At 41.8% G+C, this 25588-nt stretch overlaps 1 protein-coding gene across 2 annotated transcripts in view; it reads right to left on the bottom strand.

Annotated features, from left to right (window-relative positions):
• Nucleotides 1-14805, bottom strand: part of LOC124712032 — a 157316-nt gene extending 142511 nt beyond the window's left edge. For both annotated transcript variants that reach the window (XM_047242324.1, XM_047242325.1), the window contains exon 1: nucleotides 14654-14805. In XM_047242324.1, the coding sequence (XP_047098280.1) occupies nucleotides 14654-14711 (58 nt within the window). In that variant the 5' untranslated portion in view covers nucleotides 14712-14805. The remainder of the gene's footprint in view (nucleotides 1-14653) is intronic.
• Between the last annotated feature and the right edge of the window lie 10783 nt (nucleotides 14806-25588).

The raw sequence follows: 25588 nt of genomic DNA, 5'->3' as shown, positions 1-25588 counted from the left end.
TAGAATGAGTAGGGGGAGTAAGAAAAATCTTGAAATTTATGTTGAAATAAGGATTTCACATAAACCGATTGTCTGATAACAATCGTATGAACGATAATAATGTACAAATGAGATAATGGAGTCCATTCTGCGGACCAAGCTTCACTCTTCTACAAACAGAGTAAGTTTTTCGGAGGTACGCAACAGTCTGTAAAAAATGGTAAGCACACAAAAGGTAGTGAAGATAAGCAAGAAAAATATCTTATGCCTTCCTCACGACAAACAGAGTTATCAGAACTGATAGTTTCTGCACGGGCCCAGAATAGGCTACAGTATGAGTACAGTGTTTTTTAATGCATTTTTATTTTGCGTTCTCTGTTAAAGACGGGAACAGCCGCAGAAAGAGAATGGGGAAGATAAAAGGATATGTATGGGACCCAGGACTCACCAGAGAGAAGGACAAAAAGACGAGCGCAGTTATGACAACTAGTGAGCACCGTGATACGGGTCGTGCAGAGATGCGTCTGATCTTCCAGATGTAAACACTTGATGCACAAGGCTTGTTTTCTAACTTTTCCGTCATCTGCTGCACTCTTTTTTATATTATATCCATGAGAGTTTTCTAAGCTGGAAGTGGGTTTGAGATCGTTGAAGCGTTGTTCTGATTTACAGTCATAGCAGGCGTTACGGATTTTCGACGAAGGTTCCAATATGGGCTAGAGCACCGATGACAAAACGCACACTCCTGCTTGGGATACAATGAGCTACTGTAACTGATGTCAGACAGCATGCATAGCTCACTGCAAATCTCAGCTGCCAAAAAAAAAAGTAACATAGGAAAAAGTAAACTTAATCAGGCGTAAAAGGATATGCAAAAAAGTTACTCTTGAAAATGAAGGGAAAAATTTGCCCCCAGAGAACGTCAAAGAAAAATGTGAAATGACAGTCGCATAAACAAAACATCCATAACAGAGCTGCTATCGACAAACTCCTAGTAAATCACATGCATTGAGCACGGAATGTTAATCTATATTACTAAACGGGTGAAGTTGGGCCTGGAGGTCTACCGGAAAATCGCAGAGCGTGGAAACCTAAATGTGACGTGGTCGAATCCCGATTGGACCACCGATTTATTCAGCCTGCCTTTAACATACCATTCACCTCTCGATTATGTGAAGATTGGCGGTTCGACACGTGGTTCGGATTCCACATTAAACTGTAGGTTCCCTTTCCCCTCTTGGATAACTCGGCTATGTTCGGGTCACGCCAGTCGCTGAAGTGGAGTCTAACTGAAAGACTTGTTGCGAGCCGTAGAGCCACGCGAAATTTTTATTTGACGCCCACAGCTTCGCTGTCATTGCGTGTATGGTCTGGGAAGATTCTTTTTGTTTTCCTTTAATCGAATTTTAATGTTGTTCACAAATTGCAATATCTTCTAAGCTTTACACGCTAATTAATGCTATGGAAGCACGGTCTTTTCCGAATGTACATTTGACCAAAACGTGATTCTGGCTGCTAGAATCGGAGGTCTTCGTTAATTCTGCAGTATGAGGTTCTGTAGTGATATTTCCATAGAAGCTTTCATCCTAAATCACACGTTTCTTAAGAAGTCAAATACAAATTTTTATAGATTTAGCTTCAAAAATATGTAAATATGACTATTTTCACAAAAATTTTCAGCCCCTATTTCGCTCCCTTAGGGATTAAATTCCCAAAAAAACACTGGAACACGGTGTTTTTTTTTCTCTCTAACCTAGGAGTCCTATACCAGCTTTCATAGATGTAGCGGTAAAAATGCTTTATTAGGACTTTAATATTTATTTTTTAAAAAAACTTTCACCCGCTATTTCACGCCCTTAATGGCTGTTTTTCCAAAAGTGCTAATGCATGTACCTTAATTTCTGACAGAGAAACCAAATACCAATTTTCGTACATCTAGCTTCAAAATTGCCTTTGTAGCGACATATTTTCTGAAGACAATTCACCCACTATTTGACTCCCTTAGGGACGGAATTACGAAAAATCCCTTCTTAAATAATGTCAACAGCATAAGATCAACACCATCTCCAAATTTCAAGCACTGTGGGCTGGGCGGTGATGAGTCGGCCACTCAGGACATTGCCTTTTATATATAGAGATAACGGTTAAAAGGGTCATTGGATTCCAGTTGCTGGTTCCTTATACAATGGCTTCCAGTGTCATATGAACTTGGTATCCTGCGCATCATACAATAATTAACAAAATTTAAAAAGTTTAAATGCTGTCATAATCTACTCATTAATATGAATAATGTTACATCGAAGGTTTAAGATAGTAAGTATTAAGAGTTTTGCGGCTTCAAGGATTTTACAAGTTTACGCCAAATATTTATTGTAAACTAATCAAGCGTTTGAAGCTGTTTTATACATGAGTGTCCGAGTCTTTAAAAGAACATGTGGTGCAGGCTTACTGGTTACTAACTAGTGAAAAAGTGTAACATAGACCAATGAATCTACTTTGACGCAGTTTCCCACCGCAGGACATCTTGACTTCTGAAAAACGTTAGGTGAGGGAGATAGAGGTGTAAGTACATAATTCAGGCTGCTTTTTTCCAATTATGAAGCATGATGTGGCGCCCTGAAGTGGTCTAGGCAGTTATCGGCACTCCTCTGGTTCTTTAAAGAATCGAACTGTGTGATTACTTTACAAATGAGTTAATGTGTTAATTATTTTACGTTAAAGGTGGAAGTGAGAGAAAGTTTAAGAAAGGTTTGGAATTATGTTTAAAGTTTCTCGAAAGTCGCTAATTGCTGTCGTTGTGAAATACTGGTTGAATATAGTATGGGTAATTACCGCTCCATTTCGAGCAAATGCTAGTTTTTCAGGCATACGAATGTTTATGAAATCATATCTCCTGAACTGTGTGTCGTACAGTAATATAATTTTACAGGTACATTCACAGATGCGCCAAATGCGTTGCGAATCGAATTAGTAATAAAGCAGTAAAAACTTGTAACGTCAATCGTGATGCTGGAGTTTTACTGCAAGAACAACGAATATATAGATACCGATAGACTTTTTTACTTCCATCATTTTGTGGGGGTTGGCAGCGAGAAAAAGTTTAATAAAGGTTTGAAATTACGTTAAAATTTTACTGGGAGTCAGTAAGTGCTCTCATTCTCAAATACTGGATGAATATATCCATGTGTTACGCTGCCTCAGGAACATACGAGTATACACAGTTTCTAACTGTAACACTAGTCTTACAGTGTTAAACTCGATGAGTAGATCATGGCAGCGTTTACATTTTGAAATTCAGTTAATAAATAATTACGGGAAATATTGAAAATAAAATTTTTTGCCCCTGGAAGACGTTAGACAGGCAACCTGCAATAAGATCTGGGATACTGTGCCTCGAGTTACTCGTTTACGGACGTAACAAGGCAAGTGACGTAACCAGATTTCCGTGAAACTTCGGTCAGTGGAGGAGGAGCCAAATTAAACGACACGTGTCTCGGCATATCCGTAGGTACTCGACCATTGCTGAGGAAACAACCTTCAAGGTTTCCGACATAATATCAGTGACTTTTTGGGACAAAATAGCTCAGCGCAGCTGGTGGCATAGTGACTAGCATCACTCCTCACTTTCACGTCGTATGATCGAAAGTATTTTCATTCTTTTTATTTTTCCATTGATCTACCCATGTCCGTAGAAGGTTACTAGACGAATGTTTCTTATCAAGTTAGGGGATATAAGGGCGTTATACTAATTGTAAAATCACAATTGGCTTTCACAATAAGTGTCATACATTTATTATACAATGTATATGTGTGTATGGTATTTTCAGGGGCTTCACTCTCATTAAATTCTCATATTCTAATATCAGTTCTTAACTCTTATATTTCATTCTTCAGGAATACTTGGTTCATTCCCTTGGATGATACCAATCGTAGATACATTGGAAACAGGGAAATTCCGAACACAGAGAGCATCACGTCAAAGTAGGTTTGCCACAGCGACATTTCTTCGCAACAGTCTCACTCGAGAGAGAAACGTCGATAACATTGCTGAAGATATCACACATTAGCAACAATTTCGCAACGAACGAGGTTTAACAAATCATTTTTTCCGAAATCTGCGCTTGCAGTTGGTTATGAATCAAAATACACTACAGGAATCTCACTGAAAACAACTTCAAATTATTTGTCTTAAATTCATTCACCAGACATTCAATTAATAAAAGAATAAAGATAACTTTATTTCAGAATACATTGGAAAACATTCGTGCAGTAATCTTCTAACGACTAGGGTAGATAAATGCAAAATGAAAGTAAAAATTAAAGTAACGATAGGGTTTAGAACACGCGGTGCAGAATTGTGAAGCCGCGATAGTAGCAACTGTGCTACCGCTTCGACGAGACTGTTTATTCTCTAAAAGGCATATCAAGTACGTGAAAAATTTTGATCGACATTTTCTCCGAAACGGTGGAATATCTACGGATAAGCCGAAGCAGAAGTTTACTTATTTTTAGCCCTCATCCAATGAACGAAGTTTGTGGGAAACTGGGTTACGGCACTTACCGTGTTCTCATCGTTAGTAAGACAGATGTCGTAGTTTTCAGTTTCTTCTATGTCCACAGTGAAAGAAAGGGTAACCTGTAAACCAATTTTGTGACCATTTCTGGGAAGACGACATTGTTATCGACGATTATTTTCATTTTCCTAAAACATCGTACGGGATGTTTCATATTTCGTATTACAGGCCTCTAAGGGTTGTAGGGGAGATTTAGAAGATAAAGTTTAAATTAAGAACCCATGTCCGGAAATGTATTCTTTGGAAGTTATATAAGTTTGAAGACCGGTTCACTTTCAACTCCCAAGCGTTACGGTTAGCGAAGACAATGTGTTCTCGCCCGTGTGCTCTGCAGGGGCCCATGGCATGGGCAGTGGTTCGAGTAGTGCCGTCAGGTTGTCTTCTAGGAGAGGAGGTACGTCTTCTTCAAATTTGAGAATGCGGGTCGTCCGAGGAATACCACAAAGATTCTAGTTACGGATTTACCGGTTTCTCGGATCCGTTGTTGTGATTGGACGAAAGTCGTTCGTGATGTCATAATTACAACAGGAAATGGAGACAGCAATCTCTTCCCATTGTCAGTATGCGTGTGTACCGTGAAGCTGAAGACTTGAAAACAACCCGATTTTTGGGCTTATTTTATATCCAAGCGATACACTTCCGGACATGGGTTCCTTAACAAAACTTATCTATCTAGTACCCTCTACAAGCCCTAAACGTCAGTAATAGGAATTGTGAAACATCCTGTATATTTAAGCCACTACAGGTCAATTTCATCTGTACAGTCATTTTCAACTGGGCAAGCCAATTATCATACGAGGCGTGGCGATAAAATAACGGGACTTTTGCTACAAAATATTTTTTCAAAAACATATATGTTTGGTGTCCGCCGCCCTCAATATACATCTACATCTACATTTATACTCCGCAAACCACCAAACGGTGTGTGGCGGAGGGCACTTTACGTGCCACTGTCATTACCTCCCTTTTCTGTTCCAGTCGCGTACGGTTCGCGGGAAGGACGACTGTCTGAAAGCCTCCGTGCGCGCTCGAATCTCTCTAATTTTACATTCGTGATGTCTTAGGGAGGTTTCAGTAGGGGGAAGCAATATATTCGGTACCTCATCCAGAAACGCACCCTCTCGAAACCTGGCGAGCAAGCTACACCGCGATGCAGAGCGCCTCTCTTGCAGAGTCTGCCACTTGAGTTTGCTAAACATCACCGTAACGCTGTCACGGCTACCAAATAACCCTGTGACGAAACGCGCCGCTCTTCTTTGGATCTTCTCTATCTCCTCCGTCAACCTGATCTGGTACAGATCCCACACTGATGAGCAATACTCAAGTATAGGTCGAACGAGTGTTTTGTAAGCCACCTCCTTTGTTGATGGACTACATTTTCTAAGGACTCTCCCAATGGATCTCAACCTGGTACCCGCCTTACCAACAATTAATTTTATATGATCATTCCACTTCAAATCGTTCCGCACGCACACTCCCAGATATTTTACAGAAGTACCTGCTACCAGTGTTTGTTCTGCTATCATATAATCATACAATAAAGGATCCTTCTTTCTATGTATTCGCAATACATTACATTTGTCTATGTTAAGGGTCAGTTGCCACTCCCTGCACCAAGTGCCTATCCGCTGCAGATCTTCCTGCAATTCGCTACAATTTTCTAATGCTGCAACTTCTCTGTATACTACAGCATCATCCGCGAAAAGCCACATGGAACTTCCGACACTATCTACTAGGTCATTTATACATATTGTGAAAAGCAATGGTCCCATAACACTCCCCTGTGGCACGCCAGAGGTTACTTTAACGTCTGTAGACGTCTTTCCACTGATAACAACATGCTGTGTTCGGCTTGCTAAAAACTCTTCAATCCAGCCACACAGCTGGTCTGATATTCCGTAGGCTCTTACTTTGTTTATCAGGCGACAGTGCGGAACTGTATCGAACGCCTTCCGGAAGTCAAGGAAAAAGGCATCTACCTGGGAGCCTGTATCTAATATTTTCTGGGTCTCATGAACAAATCCCTACAAGTCTCCATGCGAATTTTCCATTGACAATACGGTGCTGGAACTCTTCCTCTGTGAGAATCTTGATGGCATGTGCCGCTTTTTCTTTCACTGCTTAAACGGACTGAAATCTTATTCCTTTGAATGCAAATTTGACCTTGGGAATAGATGAAAGTTACAGATGAAGGTAAGTGGTCTAGCAGTGGGATGCTTTATATCGCTAGGACACTCTTAACAGATAATGCAGTATGATCCGATACGTTGTCTTGATGCAGCACCCATGATTTGTTCTTCTACACTTCGAGTCGTTTTTTCTTGTTTTTTTCTCAACTTCAAGATAGTAATGTTGATTAATAGTTTAACCTTCCGAAACCCAGAGAAAATACAAAGTTCCATGAATATCGAAAAAACAGTCGTCATAGCTTTGAATCTTGATTTGCTCATTCGACGATTTTCGCGCTGGAATTGGGCCCTTCCTTTGCATGGATCGGCGCTTAGTTTCTGGATCATAATTGAAAAACCAACATCCGTCACATGTTATCACTGGTTCCAAGAAATTAGGATCATTTTCAGTGGTATTCAGTTTTAAGTACAAACATATTCACCACCCTCTTTTTATTCAATCGTGAGAGTTTTCGGCAGCAGTTTCGCATAAACTTTTCTCGTGTTACAATGGTTGTGTAAAATTTGCGTTACGATTCTTTGTCAATTCCTACAGTTTCAGCATTCGTTCGAATACTCAACCGACGATCAGATCGAATCAGATTATCTAATTTTTCGACATCTTCGCCCGTTTTTGGTGTTGAAGGGCGTCCCGGGAAAGAGTCATCTTCAACATGTTCTCGTGATAAGTAATCTTCACCATTCTGGAGGATGACGGTTTGAATCCGCATCCGGCCATCTAAATTTATGTTTTCCGCCATTTCCGTAACTCACTCCGGGCAAATGGCGGGGTGGTTCCTTTGAAAGTGGACGGCCGATTCCTTCCCCATCCTTGAAACATTCCGAACTTGTATTCCGCCTTTAATGGTCTAGGTGTCGACGGTATATTAAACCCTAATCTTCCTGCCGATCCTGGCCTGGTTCACATCTCTGCCTCGCTAGCTAGCGCGTTACTGTATACGAGCAGATTTCTTCAGTCGCATGTTGCTACCTCAAACTTGATTTTGGAACAATAAAGCAGCTTCCGGGGTTAATGAATGGAAGGTGTTCAACACAAGGAAACAAAAACGAATCATTAAGCATTAAATCATGTGAATACGGGCAATGAGGCATTTTTTCAGCTTTTGTTTCTTCTGTCAGATAACAGTTGTTTGTCTTACTGTGTGGCAGCTGGCATTGTCGTTACGGAGAATGATACGACATTTTCGATTGTTATTCCTGACTCTATGAATGACTTATGACAAACAAATTTGCTGCAAACCATCCACCATCAGTTGCTCTTCCATCGTCTAAAGTAGGGTTTCCCAAGCTGTATACCACGGGAAATGAATAAGTGCTTGACGAAAAACTTTTAATAACTTAGCCTTTTTTTGACATTTTGATGATACCAGTTTTTTTTAAATTTATGATTTCTGTATTATCAGTTGTGATGCGATGACCTTTCCCGATGCAGAAAAAAGTGTTTCACAACGTCTTTAGAAGAAAGGTCTGGGAAGTACTAGAAAAGGAAGGAAGGAAAAAGAGACTACAAGCTGAGTGGAGGAGATGTACTGTGGAAGTGTCTGAGTTGCGTGAAAGTGGGAAATGAAAGGAAGAATTGGTTTCAGCAAACATTTGGTGTGAAACAGGGCATTGATTTGTCACCTCCCCTCTTCATTGTGACCTTATTGAGATAATGACTAAGGTGGAAGAAAAAACTGGAAAGAGGAGATGGAAGCAATGATGTTCGCGGGCAACTTGATCTGTGTAGCAGGGAGAAGGAGATTCAGGAAAAGCTGTATGCTTGGGAAGAAACTGTGGAACAGTATGGAATGAAATTTTACGTAAATAAATGTAAGGGCTTGGTCATAATTAGAAGGAAAGATAGATCACATAACGGAATAAGAAATGGAGGTGAACAACTGAAGTAGATGGAAAGATCAGGTACTTGGAAATGTGCCAAAGGAAATGGGAGAAATGAGAAAGAGATCAACGAACGTGGCAGACAGGCACAACATTCTTGCGAAGACTTAGGAGTCCGGTTTGAAACAAAGATGTCCATGTAAAGCTAATAGGTAATATATTGAAGTTACTACATCTCAGTATTGATCTATGCATATGAAACATGGGCAATGAGGAAAGGAAATGCAAGCAGGTTACAGGCATGTGAAATGAAGTTCCTCAGAAGTAGGATTAGTAGTGACAAGGAGATATAAGATGAGGAATAAAAAGTTAAGGGAAATAGTGGAAAAAGGAATCCTTGTAGAGGAGAACAGGCTAAGATGGTAAGGGCACTTAAGGAGAGTGGAAAACAAGAGGACACCCGATAATATAAACGAAACGGAGATGCGAAGGGAACGCGCTACAGGAAGACCACAGGATACATGGCTGAAAGGCGTGCAGGGGTGTGTGGGAAAAGAGGCGAGGACTGGACCAGAGTGAACACAGAAAGATGATTGGAAAACAGGACTAGATGGCGAGGCGTATGTTCCAAACAGACCCGTGTCTAGGGCAGGAAAATGTTCAAGATGATGATGACGATGATGATTTAAAATTGAAGCAATCACTGAATATAACGAGTTTTCCACATTTTTCAAATTTTTATTAGCCTTAAAAATAATCAAGGTGTTCCATCAAAGCCCCAAGCGTCTCAAAGTGTTCCGTCAGAGGAAAAATTTGGGAAAACCTGCTCTAAATCAATGGTCATGACAAGTCCACTGTATCCGAAGAAGTAAGCGATCATTTTCTTGCCAGTGCTTCGCGAACGAATCTCTGTTGTTTGTCTCGTTTCATCTTGGAACACCTAAACAGCTGATTGCTGCTTAGCTTCCGGCTCGTTTTCATAAATCCAAGTTTTATTTCCTTTTACGATGTTGCAAAGAATTTCGTATTTCCTAGGTCGAAGTTGTTGAACATTTCCTTATACCGAACTTCTTTTTGACCTTTAGCCAGATTATGCGGAAACCGCCGGGTACTGATTTTATTTCACAGTTAAACGTTCGTGCAAAATACAGTATACTGCTACAGTCTTTGGTGCGCCTAAAGTAAGGTGTCCAAATGTTTCGGAAAGCCGGGATTATCCCGGTTTTTCATCATACGGCGTCCCGAAGAATGGTTTCGGGACGCTAGAAAGTCCCGGAATTTAGTTTTTAAGTATGTTTTATGAAATTATATAAATTTTTCGGTCTGTTAACCGGAACACGACACGATAAATTAATACATTTTAACTCATTTCTCTAACCTGCACAGTATCATGGTAATCACAGTATCAGTCTTGATAGTACGCTGAGACAAAAGTTTATTTTGAGCAGTACTGTGGCTGGAGAGTAGTTTTACTGTTGTAACATTTCCAGGCGTTGCAACTTGAGAAGAGTTATGGAAACTATCCGACTGTCGCGTCACTTACCAAACAATATTCTGAAAAATCGTAATAAATTTATTTTTATTATATATATCAAATATCATTCATTAAACAGGTATTGTAGAAATAAATCAGAGTAAATTCGTGTTTATCCTAAAAGTAAATAGATTGCCATCGTGTTAACAAAATGTATTAGCAAAACGTTAATGTTAGCAATTAGAGAACAAAAAATCTGGGTACAGTTGAGTACTGCCGGTTGCGTCCCGATGTTCTCCGAAAATGATATGGTCGCCATAGTCTGCAGGCTTACACGGCGGCACTAGGTTGTGAAACCATGTTTCGACACTGTGCTACCGGTCACTGCGCATACGTAGCTAATGATTATGCAAATCTCTGATCCGACACATCGTCTGCTATGCAAACGCGGCTCCTCCCTCCTTTCACCACGCCCTACACATCCTCGAGCGCCACGCACTCCACCTAGCCTTTCGCATACGCTTATCCTCCCCCACATGCACCCTCTAGGAACTTATCAAATTCCCCTCCGTCCTGTTCCATCTTGAACATCTTTGAATATCCTGCGTTACCCGTAAAATCGACACTACTCATCCCCTAGTTTTCCCCTTGTCCACTACTCCCAGTATTCCGTCGTGCCTCTACGACCACATTCACCCAACATAAACCTCCGCACCCTCTATATAATCTCCCAACTAAATTTTATTTAGACGTCTTCTCTTAGCTAACCTTGAAATCCGCCCTGGTATGTACTCATCCTACCAGATCTACAACAACCCACCCCACCTCCTCCGGGCAGGGCTCCCTTCCTCTCCACACACGTCCTAAGCCTTGGTCCGGAGCAGTCTCCCTCTTCATTCTCCTGAATTCCAGCTCCAAAAATTCCCCCACACATACACCCTATTACGTACTACCCCAACTGCTACAGTCAAATGATACCCCTGTTTCTGACAGTCTAGGTCCACTCATCACGCCACTCATCTATGTACCTATTTTAATGAGTCAACACACTCGCCTTTCTTACATGTTTTAGCTTATGCTACTCTCCTTCTATCATTTATCTTTTGTGCGACATTCATTTTCCATTTCATCTGTGTCAATCTTCTAACTAAACAATATATCCACCTTTTATATTTTACATTATGCAACTCACACTGTGTCTTCCTATTCATAGAGTAAAACAGAAGTAATACCTGGCGTTCCCCAAGGAAGTGTTATAGGCCCTCTATTGTTCCTGATCTATATTAACGACATAGGGGACAATCTGAGTAGCCGTCTTAGATTGTTTGCAGATGATGCTATCATTTACCGTCTTGTAAAGTCATCAGATGACCAAAACGACTTGCAAAATGATTCAGATAAGATATCTGTATGGTGCGAAAAGTGTCAATTGACCATGAATGCTAAAAGTATGAGTACTAAAAGAAATCAGCTAAATTTCGATTACGCGATAAGTCACACAAATCTGAAGGCTGTAAATTCAACTAAATACTTAGGGATTACAATTACGAATAACCTAAATTGGAACGAACACATAGATAATATTGTGGGTAGAGCAAACCAAAGACTGCGATTCATTGGCAGAACACTTAGAAGGTGCAACACGTCTACTAAAGAGACTGCTTACACCACGCTTGTCTGCCCTATTCTGGAGTATTGCTGTGTGGTGTGGGATCCGCATCAGGTGGGACTGACGGATGACATCGAAAAAGTACAAAGAAGGGCAGCTCGTTTTGTATTATCGCTCAATAGGGGAGATAGTGTCGCAGACATGATACGTGAATTGGAGTGGCAGTCATTAAAACAAAGACGTTTTTCGTTGCGACGGGATCTTCTCATAGAATTTCAATCACCAGTTTTCTCCTCCGATTGCGAAAACATTCCTTTGGCACCCACCTACATAGGGAGAAATGATCATCACGATAAAATAAGGGAAATCAGGGCTCGCACAGAAAAATTTAAGTGCTCGCTTTTCCCGCGTGCCGTTCGAGAGTGGAACGGTAGAAAGACAGCTTGAAGGTGGTTCATTGAACCCTCTCCCAGGTACGTTATTGTGAATAGTAGAGTAATCACATAGATGTAGATACGTCATAAATTCATTTTGTCAACCGCTATGTCCCGTTTTAAAACATGTTTTAAAGTTTTTACTCTCGTGTGGCTGAAGAGCGGCGTCTTGTATCCGCTGACAGCCCACCCCTCGCCCATATGGGGATACGGGAATGAAATAATAAAGGAATTAAAATTCCACGTCTCCTCCTAAACCACTGGATGGATTTCAACCAAACTTCGCCGCTTGGCAGCAATCAGTTGGAGTAAGAACCACCTACCTATCATAGTATAGGAGATATGACGTCACAAACACTAAGAAGCGTGAAAAACTACCACATTATGCATGACGCTTAAATTTATTGTTTCTTTGCCGCTAACTCTATTCGCAACATATTTTGCAGACACACATAAGCCACTGAATGAACTTATACAAATACGTCATTGTACGACACATAGTTCAAAAGGTATGACGCCATAAACCCCAAGATGCGTTAAAAAAGGCTGCATCATGCATGAAGTTTCAACACATAGTCTTTAATACACACTTCTACAGTAGAGACAACGGAAGGGAATCCCTGGCAGCTTTCAACTACGAAGTGGAAATGGTTGTAGTCGAAAACAATCGCCATCTATAGAGCTATGATGAGACGATGCCGTAGAGATGTTTATAAAATCACGTCGTAGACACGTGAAGCAGCTGCGCTCTGCACGCAGAAACGATACGGGGTACTAATTACAAACAGAACTCTTTTTTGGTTTTCGTTTCTAATAGAAAAGTAGTAAAATAAATAGACGGGCAATACTGGGTTTGTCAGCTAGCACGTAATGTAAAGTAAAGTTACTTCTCTACTTGATTCATCACCATTACTTTGGAACCGGTGGACTGCTAGAAAATTTTACTACTAACGGAGATATGAAAGTGGGAGGTAGGTAAAAAAACGTTGACTCCCCTGATGAATGTTAATAGCGCTTGTTTTATTTAAAAAGTTGTCACATAAAAATATCGGAGGTATTACTTTCCAGCACTCGCTCGCGTACTTCTTGCTCTTCCTTTTCATTGGTCAATTTGACATAACGATAGTGTCTCCATCTAGTAGCTGAAGACAACAAACAACCGTCTCCGCACTAGGTAGTGATAGACCTTATGGTACAACTGTTGTAATTATTAAAAATATTGGAACTCCTATATATCGATATTTGAAAGAATGTTGTTATCGGCTCTCGATATATCGGAGAAAAATATCGATATGTAGACAGAAAAGTATCGACGTATCTGCGTGTAAAAATATCGGCTGCACATTGTAAAAACAGTATACTGCCGGCTTTAGAGCTGTATATTTAACTATTGATTTATTATAAGATATTCTGTGCATCAACAACCTAGCAGTCTGCCTATCCACCTTAAAGCAAGAATTGAAAGGAAAACGACGCACGTTCATGCTTGGCGATTACCACTTCGCTTACAATGGTAAGTGCCTGTATGTGGCACAATGAAATGTGTCCAATGGATCCGTCGTTCGGATTTGTCCGGAACATTTCATGCCGACTTCCCTGTTTCTTCATTTCTGCCAACGCTAGCAACCTAGCGGTTAACATGTCATAATTTCGTGGTGAAGCTAAACGCTGCAGATTCTGTTGATAGCGCCGATTACGTCAGCATTTCCCCTCATATGTCCCCGCCCATCGTAAAGACCAATTTAGATCATTTAGATTTTTGTTCGTTATTTTCAGCGACTGTTTATGAAGAATGCCGATGTGAAGAAATTTTTCGCATTGGAAATCTTGTATTCCATTCACACCGCCACCATCGCAAACCCCCCTGTCGCCCCACCCCCCACTGCAGTCGAACTGTCGGACTTCTTCTTTTGTGCTGCATACACTTGCTTCACACAGTCAAAGAAAAACACTGGACGTGATAAAAGCTCAAAAACTGGAAAGACTCCTTCACACAGTGAAAGTAAAAATATGTTCTACTACAGTTTCAAAAGGAGAGCTTCAAATATTAACCGAAAATTGAGAAAAAATAAAAATATCGGCACTCGATATTGCCATTTTGATATCGATATGTCGGTGAAAAGATATAGTTGATTTGTATCGATACATTTTTGAATAAAGTATCGATACATCGATACTTTATCAGCAGCCCTACCTTATGGAACTGTTGCTCAACACAGATCAATCTGAATCTCCTCGTGATTTTCTTCCACAGTTCTCCAGACCCCTCCCACTTCAATGCTCTCCAACTCCCTCCTTACTTCCCATTATCCTTCTTCCACTCGTTCTTCTTCCTCTTCTACTTCGCTCTCCGTCCTCCCTTCTTCTTTCGCACTTCGTTATTTTTTCGGCTGACACAAAAATGGGCCCCTACGGAAACTGCGCCTATGGCACGCTACGAGACTGATGTCATTCTCTCGTCACTACGCTGATCGCCTGGGTTCCTTTCAGTAGTCAACGATGGCTCTGCACAATATCATTTCGACGCTCCACCGCTTGAGCTAGATAAGCTGAAACACGGGCGGGATACTCACAGCAGAAGAGCACAGATGCGAAGAAAAGCAGCGCGCACACTCGTCGGTCGACGGCCATGGTGGGTGCAGCGCTAACTAGTGGGTGCAGTGGTGGCGGCGAGCCCGCGTGCTCACGCCCACGGAACGAAGGCGTGTACCGGCGGCTAGCGGCTGTGAGCGACGGCCGGCGGCGCAGCACTGGGTGAGCGAGTGAAAGAAGGCCCGGCCCGGCCCGCCATGTGGGTCAGCCGCCGCACTTTCTCCGCGCGTTCCCCGAGCCACACAGGCCACTGCGCCGCCTCTGCCTCAAGGACGGACGTCTCCAGCTGGTTGACGCCAATACCGGGGCGTCCTTTAGTCACCCTAGAGCAAGGTGTGTCTGCTACGCCACTGCTCACTTATTGACGGCTACTGTGCTACGTGCTCGTTGTCGATCTTCAACTGCTGACGCGCGATCTGAGCTTTTCGTTTTGGTTCATTGTTGTCTAGGTCAGGGAAACACGCGATGCCCTCCCGCTCTAACACTGAACGTGGTTACTCCCAATTGAATGAAATCTCGATCTCCATAATCCAGAGCGATGTTGTTAACCTCTCTCCCTGCTTCCAGATGAGATTTTCACTCTGCAGCGAAGTGTGCGCTGATATGAAACTTCCTGGCAGATTAAAACTGTGTGCCGGACCGAGACTCTAACTCAGGTCCTTTGCCTTTAGCGGACAAGTGCTCTACCATCTGAGCTACCGAAGCAAGACTCACGACCCGTCCTCACAGCTTTACTTCTGTCAGTACCTCGTCTCCTACTTTCCAAATCTTACAGAAGCTCTCCTGCAAACCTTGCAGGACTAGCATTCCTTAAAGAAAGGATATTGCGGAGACATGGCTTAGCCACAGCCTGGAGTATGTTTCCAGAATGAGTTTTTCACCCTGTAGCGGACTGTGCGCTGATATGAGATTGATAGGAGACGAGGTACTGGCAGAAGTAAAGCTGTGAGGACGGGGCGTGACTCGTACTTGGGTAGCTCAGATGGTAAAGCACTTGCCCGCGAAAGGCAAAGGTCCCGAGTTCGAGTATCGGTCCGGCACACAGTTTTAATCTGCCACGAAATTTCATATCAGCGCACACTCCGCTGCAGAGTGAAAATCACATTCTGGAAACATCCCCCACGCTGTGGCTAAGCCATGTCTCCGCAATACCCTTTCTTTCAGAAATGCTAGTCCTGCAAGGTTCGCAGGAGAGCTTCTGTAAGATTTGGAAGGTAGGAGACGAGGTACTGGCGGAAGTAAAGCTGTGAGGACGGGGCGTGAGTCGTGCTTGGGTAGCTCAGATGGTAAACCACTTGCCCGGGAAAGGCAAAGGTCCCGAGTCTGAGTCTCGGTCCGGCACACAGTTTTAATCCACCAGGAAGTTTCTCTCTCTTGCTGTCTAACAGAGAATAATGCGCACTCGAATTTATTATACATTAAAAGAATTTAATAAAAATCATAACAGGTTTTGGTAATATGATGGTCATCTGCAGAATCTAGACGATTCACATACCAAATACCACTTGTGATATTTAGAATCGGAACCGGTGACGACTGTTATCATCTTACGTGTCTGTGGCTAAAGTACAAAAAATTGTAGCATAAGTCAGTCACTCTTTTCCACAGAGAAAATGTCCTTCTTTTACAAGTGAAATAAAATTTCCAGAGATTGAACTTCTCTAAATTAAAATCGAATTCCTTACAATAATTTATCCAGTTTACTGACTGTTAAGTTCCTTGGCTGTTGATTACATTATTTTAATAATTACACTAACCAGCCACTTTATTATGTATTTTTATTTAAGCTAATACGCGTTTCAGGCTTTCACCCATCTTCAGCTGGTGTGATATATACTTCAGTCTCCAGTCAGTACATAGTTATAACATTGACAGAAAATTGCTTGCTTCAGCTGTCCTGTGCAATATAACAATTTTGTTTAGGTACAACTCTTCGCGAGTAGTTATTCCGATTTTTGCCCTTGTGGATGTAGCCCAAACATTTCTTTCACTTCTATTTTGCAACAAAAACAGCCCACTATCAGCGAATGTTGCCGACTGATATGTTTGCTTCCATCCGAAAAATACAAGGATTATATTTTGCTTACACGTTCTGTTATGGTCAAAGATATATGTTGCTTACATGTTCTGTATATCATCCTAAACCTGTATGTCATCCTGTACCTGTAAGCAAAGTATAACTTTAGCCATAATAGAACCTGAATGTAAAATACAATCTTTCTATTTTATGGATGTAAACAAATATGTCAGTCGGCAACATGGAGGATAATGGGCTGTTTTTGTATAAAATAGAAGTAAACAACTTTTTATCCCACATCCATAAACGCAAAAATCGAAATAACAACGAGCAGAATAGAAAGTAAGTAGACCTAAACAGCAATATATTGCAAACATACAACTCTCGAAGTGTAGTAACTAAACAAAATTGTTATTTTGCACAGCATACAGTTTTCTGCCGATGTTGTAACTATCTATTGACCCAAGACTCAAATATCCATTACGCTAATTGAAGATTCGTGGAAGCCCGAAATGCGTATTAGCTTAAATAAAAATACGTAACTATGTGTCTGGTCTCTGTATTTATTAAAATAACGAATTTCTTACATTTACGAATTTCTTGTATTTACACGCATTCTTATGCGTGATGTCCATTTACCTTACAGCTAACTAGTCTCTGGAGATGAACACCGCAAACCACCTCCACCACCCACCACATCCACCACCGTAAGCCTGACCTTCTAATGCGTAGCAGTAGGGGGTGCTTTAGATACCGCTAACACCTCTCCTCCCCTTTTCTGTTCTATTACCGACTGGTGTGAGGGAAGAACAACCCTCAGTACGTCTGACGTTTCTTTAATAACCGCACCGTGTAGTTAATGTTTGCGAAATGTGTGTGGGAGAAGTAACGTCTTGTCGGATTCTTCTTGGACTGTACATTCTCGGACTTTTTGTGTCTCTGTGACGAACAGCGACTCTCTTGTATCATCTGCTGCTAAAGTTTGATAAGCGTCCAGGAGACACTCTCTTACTTAGGATGCTAACGAATCCATGACGAAATGTATTGATCATATTGAGAGTTTCTCAGTCCCCTCAGTTAGTCATAAATGATAAGGGTCTGAAACCGGCGAGCAGTACATATAATAAGTGAATAAGGCTTTTGTAAGCTACCTATTTCGGGCAGTGTATTACAAGTAAATTTTCTCAGTATTCATCCGGTGAAGCACAGTCTGGCAACTAGTTTTCCAACAACTATTTTTACGTGATCACCGTTTAAATCGCGCCGTCACGTGCGTTTAGATATTTTAGGATTCTTGATGTTTCATGAAATATCTATAAACGAGTAGATTTCGGAGAGATAAACACAATGAAAAAAAAATAGACCCAGGAGACATCTTTCTAATACCGCCCCTAATCTTCACAATGGACCCAATTCGGCGAGGAGGAGACTCCGCCTGTTTCTTCAAGTCCGCCGTATCCAGCAAATTCCAATCATTGATGATTAGAATTCATATACACTTCCGATCATCCACATCGTACAAACTAAAGAGACCGATAAAATGCATATTATCTCTGTCATTAAGTTAAATACAATGTTGTTGTTGTTGTGGTCTTCAGTCCTGAGACTGGTTTGATGCAGCTCTCCATGCCACTCTACCCTGTGCAAGCTTTTTCATCTCCCAGTACCTACTGCAACCTACATCCTTCTGAATCTGCTTAGTGTATTCATCTCTTGGTCTCCCTCTACGATTTTTACCCTCCACGCTGCCCTCCAATACTAAATTGGTGATCCCTTGATGCCTCAGAACATGTCCTACCAACCGATCCCTTCTTCTGGTCAAGTTGTGCCACAAACTTCTCTTCTCCCCAATCCTATTCAATACTTCCTCATTAGTTATGTGATCTACCCATCTAATCTTCAGCATTCTTCTGTAGCACCATATTTCGAAAGCTTCTAGTCTCTTCTTGTCCAAACTATTTATCGTCCATGTTTCACTTCCATACACGACTACACTCCATACGAATACTTTCAGAAATGACTTCCTGACACTTAAATCAATACTGGATGTTAACAAATTTCTCTTCTTCAGAAACGCTTTCCTTGCCATTGCCGGCCTACATTTTATATCCTCTCTACTTCGACCATCATCAGTTATTTTGCTCCCCAAATAGCAAAACTCCTTTACTACTTTAAGTGCCTCATTTCCTAATCTAATTCCCTCAGCATCACCCGACTTAATTAGACTACATTCCATTATCCTTGTTTTGCTTTTGTTGATGTTCATCTTATATCCTCCTTTCAAGACACTGTCCATTCTATTCAACTGCTCTTCCAAGTCCTTTGCTGTCTCTGACAGAATTACAATGTCATCGGCGAACCTCAAAGTTTTTATTTCTTCTCCATGAATTTTAATACCTACCCCGAATTTTTCTTTTGTTTCCTTTACTGCTTGCTCAATATACAGATTGAACAACATCGGGGAGAGGCTACAACCCTGTCTTACTCCCTTCTCAACCACTGCTTCCCTTTCATGTCCCTCGACTCTTATAACTGCCATCTGGTTTCTGTACAAATTGTAAATAGCCTTTCGCTCCCTGTATTTTACCCTTGCCACCTTTAGAATTTGAAAGAGAGTATTCCAGTCAACATTGTCAAAAGCTTTCTCTAAGTCTACAAATGCTAGAAACGTGGGTTTGCCTTTCCTTAATCTTTCTTCTAAGATAAGTCGTAAGGTCAGTATTGCCTCACGTGTTCCAGTGTTTCTACGGAATCCAAACTGATCTTCCCCGAGGTTGGCTTCTACTAGTTTTTCCATTCGTCTGTAAAGAATTCGTGTTAGTATTTTGCAGCTGTGACTTATTAAGCTGATAGTTCGGTAATTTTCACATCTGTCAACACCTGCTCTCTTTGGGATTGGAATTATTATATTCTTCTTGAAGTCTGAGGGTATTTCGCCTGTTTCATACATCTTGCTCACTAGATGGTAGAGTTTTGTCAGGACTGGCTCTCCCACGGCCTTCAGTAGTTCCAATGGAATATTGTCTACTCCGGGGGCCTTGTTTCGACTCAGGTCTTTCAGTGCTCTGTCAAACTCTTCACGCAGTATCGTATCTCCCATTTCATCTTCATCTACATCCTCTTCCATTTCCATAATATTGTCCTCAAGTACATCGCCCTTGTATAGACCCTCTATATACTCCTTCCACCTTTCTGCTTTCCCTTCTTTGCTTAGAACTGGGTTTCCATCTGAGCTCTTGATATTCATACCAGTCGTTCTCTTATCTCCAAAGGTCTCTTTAATTTTCCTGTAGGCGGTATCTACCTTACCCCTAGTGAGATAGGCCTCTACATTCTTACATTTGTCCTCTAGCCATCCCTGCTTAGCCATTTTGCACTTCCTGTCGATCTCATTTTTGAGACGTTTGTATTCCTTTTTGCCTGTTTCACTTACTGCGTTTTTATATTTTCTCCTTTCATCAATTAAATTCAATATTTCTTCTGTTACCCAAGGATTTCTACTAGCCCTCGTCTTTTTACTTACTTGATCCTCTGCTGCCTTCACTACTTCATCCCTCAAAGCTACCCATTCTTCTTCTACTGTATTTATTTCCCCCATTCCTGTCAATTGCTCCCTTATGCTCTCCCTGAATCTCTGTACAACCTCTGGTTCTTTCAGTTTATCCAGGTCCCATCTCCTTAAATTCCCACCTTTTTGCAGTTTCTTCAGTTTCAATCTGCAGTTCTTAACCAATAGATTGTGGTCAGAATCCACATCTGCCCCTGGAAATGTCTTACAATTTAAAACCTGGTTCCTAAATCTCTGTCTTACCATTATATAATATAATACAATACAATACAATATAATACAATATGGTTTATATTTTAGCGTCTTCAAGGGATCCATCCTTTTCCCCCATAACAACTGCACAAACTCTTGACATTCTCTACATAAGATCTGTTTTTGCAACTATTTCAGTCCAATACGTCTGTAAATCATTCTATAAATCTTCAAAGTGACTAACTTAGAAGTAGAGATCCTCAGAGTAGTGAAGACACTTAAATCACATAACAAATGCAAGTCTTCCAGTCCAGACTGTATACCAGTTAGATTCCTTTCAGAGTATGATGATGGAATGTATCCATACTTAACAATCATATACAACCGTTCGCTCGACGAAAGATCCTTGCCAAAGTCTGGAAAGTTGCACAGGCTATACCAGTATTCAAGAATGGCAATAAGAGTAATTCACTAAATTACAGGCCCATATTAATAATGTCGATATGCAGCTTCCTTTTGGGACATATATTGTGTTCGAACATTTTGAATTATCTCGAAGAAAGCGGTCTGTTGACACAAAGTCAACACGGATTTAGAAAACATAGTTCTTGTGAAGCACAACTAGCCCCTTACTCACATGAAATGTTGAATGCTATTGACAAGGGATTTCAGATTGACTCCGTGTTTCTAGATTTCCAGGCGGCTTTTGCACCGTACCCCACAAGCAGGTTGTAATCAATTTGCGTGCTTATGGAATATCCTCTGAGTTATGCGACTGGACTCGTAATTTCCTGTCAGAGAAGTCACAGTTCGTAGTAACTGACTGAAAGTCATCTAGTGAAACAGAAGCGATTTCTGTCGTTCCCCAAGGTAGTGTTATCGGCCCTCTGCTGTTCTTCATCTGTATAATCGATTTAGGAGACAATCTGAGCAATCGTCTTAGGTTGTTTGCAGATAATCCTGTCGTTTATCGTCTAGCGAAGTCATCAGAAGATCAAAACAAATTACAAAACGAATTACAAAAGACATCTGTATGGTACGAAATTGGCGATTCACCCTAAATAATGAAAAGTGAGCGGTCATCCATATGAGCGCTAAAAGAATCCACTTAAACTTCGGTTACACGATAAATCAATCAAATCTAAAGGCCGTAAATTGAATTAAATACTTAGGAATTAAAATTGAGAACAACTTAAATGGAAAGAACACGTAGAGAATCTTGGGGAAGTCGAACCAAAGACTGCGATTTAGTGACAGAACACTTAGTTGATGCAACAAATCTGCCAAAGAGACTACCTACACTATGCTCGTCCGTCCTCTTTTAGAGTACTGCTGCTCGGTGTGGGATCCTTATCAAATATGTCTAACTGAGTACATCGAGATAGTAAAAAAAAGAGCAGCACGTTTCATACTATCGAGAAATAGGGAGAGAGTGTCACGGACATGATACAGGATTTGGGGTGGACATCATTAAAACAAAGGCGTTTATCTCTGCGGCAGGGTCTTCTCACGAAATTTCGTCCGAAGACTTTCTCTTCTGAATGCTAAAATATTTTGTTGACGCTGACCTACGTAGGGAGAAACGATTATCATAATAAAATAAGGAAAATCAGAGCTCTCACGGAAAGATATAGGTGTTCGTTCTTTCTGGCGCGCTGTTCGAGAGTGGAGTGACAGAGAATTATTGTGAATGTGGTTCGTTGAACCGTCTGCCCGGCACTAAAGTGAATTGCATGGTATCCATGTAGATGCAGACGTAGATGTAGGCATCAGTTTTCTGACCTGTCTGTCATGTTCGTCCCATAAGAGTTCAGTGGGTTTTAAGTCAGGTGACTGACTTGTCCAAATCATATTCTTCAGTTTCACGCATTCCTGTTTGCTATTTACAGACTCTCTGCACAATTAGAGGCATGTTTGGGCTCATCGTCTTCTTTCAGAACAAAACCACCACCGGTAAGTTTCTTGCCAGATGTAACTGCATTGCTGATCAGTATCTTGTGATGTCCTTCCTTCTTTAACGTTCCATTAATTGTCGCTAGATCACCGACTTTATCACCCGTGAAACATCAGCACACCATAACCGACCCTCCGCCATGCTTCGGCGTTAGCGTCAAACACTCCTCATACGTTCCCCACGAAATTGACGTACCAAGATTCGACATGGTTTCCAAATATTTCAAACACAGATTCGTTCGTGAATAACACCTTAAGCCATTTTCACCTTACTTGGTTAACAAAGGCTTTATGGCCACTATACACTACTATAAATGTTGTTCACAAAGACAGAGTTGCACTGCTGAAGCAGAGATTGGAGCTGTACTGATACTATTTAATTCCTTGTAAATTTGAGGTGCAGTGAGAGTCCTCTGGTGTTTACTCTCTACTCATATGGACTGATGTTAATTGTGGTCTTCCATATCGCGAAACGTTACAATGGGTACAGTTTGTCTGAATAGTTGCAATACATACCCCCCTATAGATGGAGCTCCTCCAACTTTTGTTAGTACTGTTCTACTTCATAAGCCTTCCTGGTTCTGAGCTAAAATTGCAGCATGTTTTTCAGTTTCAGTCTCCTGCTTCCATCCCATTAAGAGGTAATGTGGTATGAACCTGATCAGGTATATGAACACAGTGCCAGATAAACACAATGTGGTGTAAGTAATACCAAATGACTGTTACGCAGACAGTTGAAAGAATGAAGCTTATTTGAATGGAATCATCTTAGGTAAAGGCAGGTCAGTGGTGTTGTGGTTTCTCATCAGCGCTTTTCTATAAGAACAATCACTCAAATACATATCAGAGGTGCTTATCCTTTACCTGTTTATACTTATTTTATTGACAGAACTGCGATGTAACGGAATATTAAAAACTAAATCCCTGTTTTAGCCACAAACCTATATTTGTGATAGAGGATCGAAAACTTTTGACCGGTAGTGTAGGTACCAAATTGTGGGGATGTTGGTCGCTTCGTCTCACCCAATGTCTCCCACAGTCCGAGAGATTTCATATGGAACTAATATCGGGTGATTTAGTGTGCCAGTCGAGGGGCAACAGAGCACCTGGATGTTCGTCAGACCAGGAACGAGTATGTGCGCCCTGTGCACACACCTCTTGTAACTCTGGAAGAGTGGAGTGGTTGCCGCAGACTTTTTATGAATTTGCGGAAGGAACGGCAACATTTAGCCATCGACGGTATTGAAACAAACTTGCTGGTTCATCTTCAAGGTAGCCAGAATAAATGGACCCAAGTACACAACTGGCCATTAAAATTGCTACACCACGAAGATGACGTGCTACAGACGCGAAATTTAACCGACAGGAAGAAGACGCTGTGATATGCAAATGATCAGCTTTTCAGAGCATTCGCACAAGGTTGGCGCCGGTGGCGACACCTACAACGTGCTGACATGAGGAAAGTTTCCAACCGATTTCTCATACACAAACAGCAATTGACCGGCGTTGCCTGGTGAAACGTTGTTGTGATGCCGCGTGTAAGGAGGAGAAATGCGTACCATCACGTTCCCGACTTTGATATAGGTCGGATTGTAGCCTATCGCGATTGCGATTTATCGTATCGTGACATTGCTGCTCGCGTTGGTCGAGATCCAATGACTGTTAGCAAAATATGAAATCGGTGGCTTCAGGAGAGTAATACGGAACGCCGTGCTGGATCCCAACGGCCTCGTATCACTAGCAGTCGAGATGACAGGCATCTTATCCGCATGGCTGTAACGGATCGTGGAGCCACGTCTCGATCCCTGAGTCAACAGATGGGGACGTTTGCAAGAAAACAACCATCTGCACGAACAGTTCGACGACGTTTGCAACAGCATGGAGTACCAGCTCGGAGACCATGGCTGCGGTTACCCTTGACGCAGCGTCACAGACACGAGCGCCTGCGATGGTGTACTCAACGACGAAGCTGGGTGCACGAATGGCAAAACGTCATTTTTTCGCATGAATCCAGGTTCTGTTTAGAGCGTCATGATGGTCGCATCCGTGTTTGGCGACATCGTGGTGAGCGCACATTCGAAGCTTGTATTCGTCATCGCCATACTGGCGTATCACCCGGCGTGATGGTATGGGGTGGCACTGGTTACACGTCTCGGTCACCTCTTGTTCACATTGACGGCACTTTGAACAGTGGACGTTACATTTCAGATGTGTTACGACCTGTGGCTCTACCCTTCATTCAATCCCTGCGAAACCATACATTTCAGCAGGATAATGCACGACTGCATGTTGCAGGTCGTGCACGGGCTTCCTGGATACAGAAAATGTTCGACTGCTGCTCTGGCCAGCACATTCTCCAGATCTCTCACCAATTGAAAACGTCTGGTCAATGGTGGCCGAGCAACTGGCTCGTCACAATACGCCAGTCACTACTCTTGATGAACTGTGGTATCGTGTTGAAGCTGCATGGGCAGCTGTACCTGTACACGCCATCCAAGCTCTGTTTGACTCAATGCCCAGGCGTATCAAGGCCGTTATTACGGCCAGAGGTGGTTTTTCTGGGTACTGATTTCTCAGGATCCATGCACCAAAATTGCGTGAAAATGTAATGATATGTCAGTTCTAGTATAATATATTTGTCCAATGAATACCCGTTTATCATCTGCATTTCTTCTTGGTGTAGCAATTTTACTGGCCAGTAGTGTATTAACCCAAAGAAACCCAAAACGTCACAGGACCATACCTGGCCTGAACTACACCCTCCACACACTGCGCATTAAACGCCTCACTGGGCCGGCTGTGCAATCTGTACCTTGCGTCATTTGAAAAGAGGCAAAATCGCGATTCATCGCACCACATCGCGCGACCCAAGTCAGCTATTGTCATTTTCTGTGTTGTTTAACCCATTGGAGAGGCAGCCTCACTGGAATTACGTGGGCCGTTCAGTAAGTAAGGTTTTCTCGGTCAGTATCAATTGAAAAAAATGCGGAATTTGTTTTGGGACATCGTGGAATATTCCCACTTCAGCCCCTATAGTTTCATGAAGTTCCGGCACGTGACGGGGCTATACATAGCTTTCGAAATGGCGTTTGTACCGGAGGTGCGTTCCGAGCAAAGTACTGTCATTGAGTTTCTTCTCGCGGTAAACCAGAGCGTCGCAGATATCCATAGGCCATTGCAGAATGT

The sequence above is a fragment of the Schistocerca piceifrons genome, chromosome 8 (genome assembly GCF_021461385.2).
Source record: "Schistocerca piceifrons isolate TAMUIC-IGC-003096 chromosome 8, iqSchPice1.1, whole genome shotgun sequence".
NCBI lineage: Eukaryota > Metazoa > Arthropoda > Insecta > Orthoptera > Acrididae > Schistocerca > Schistocerca piceifrons.
This window is presented reverse-complemented; position numbering and strand designations above follow the sequence as displayed.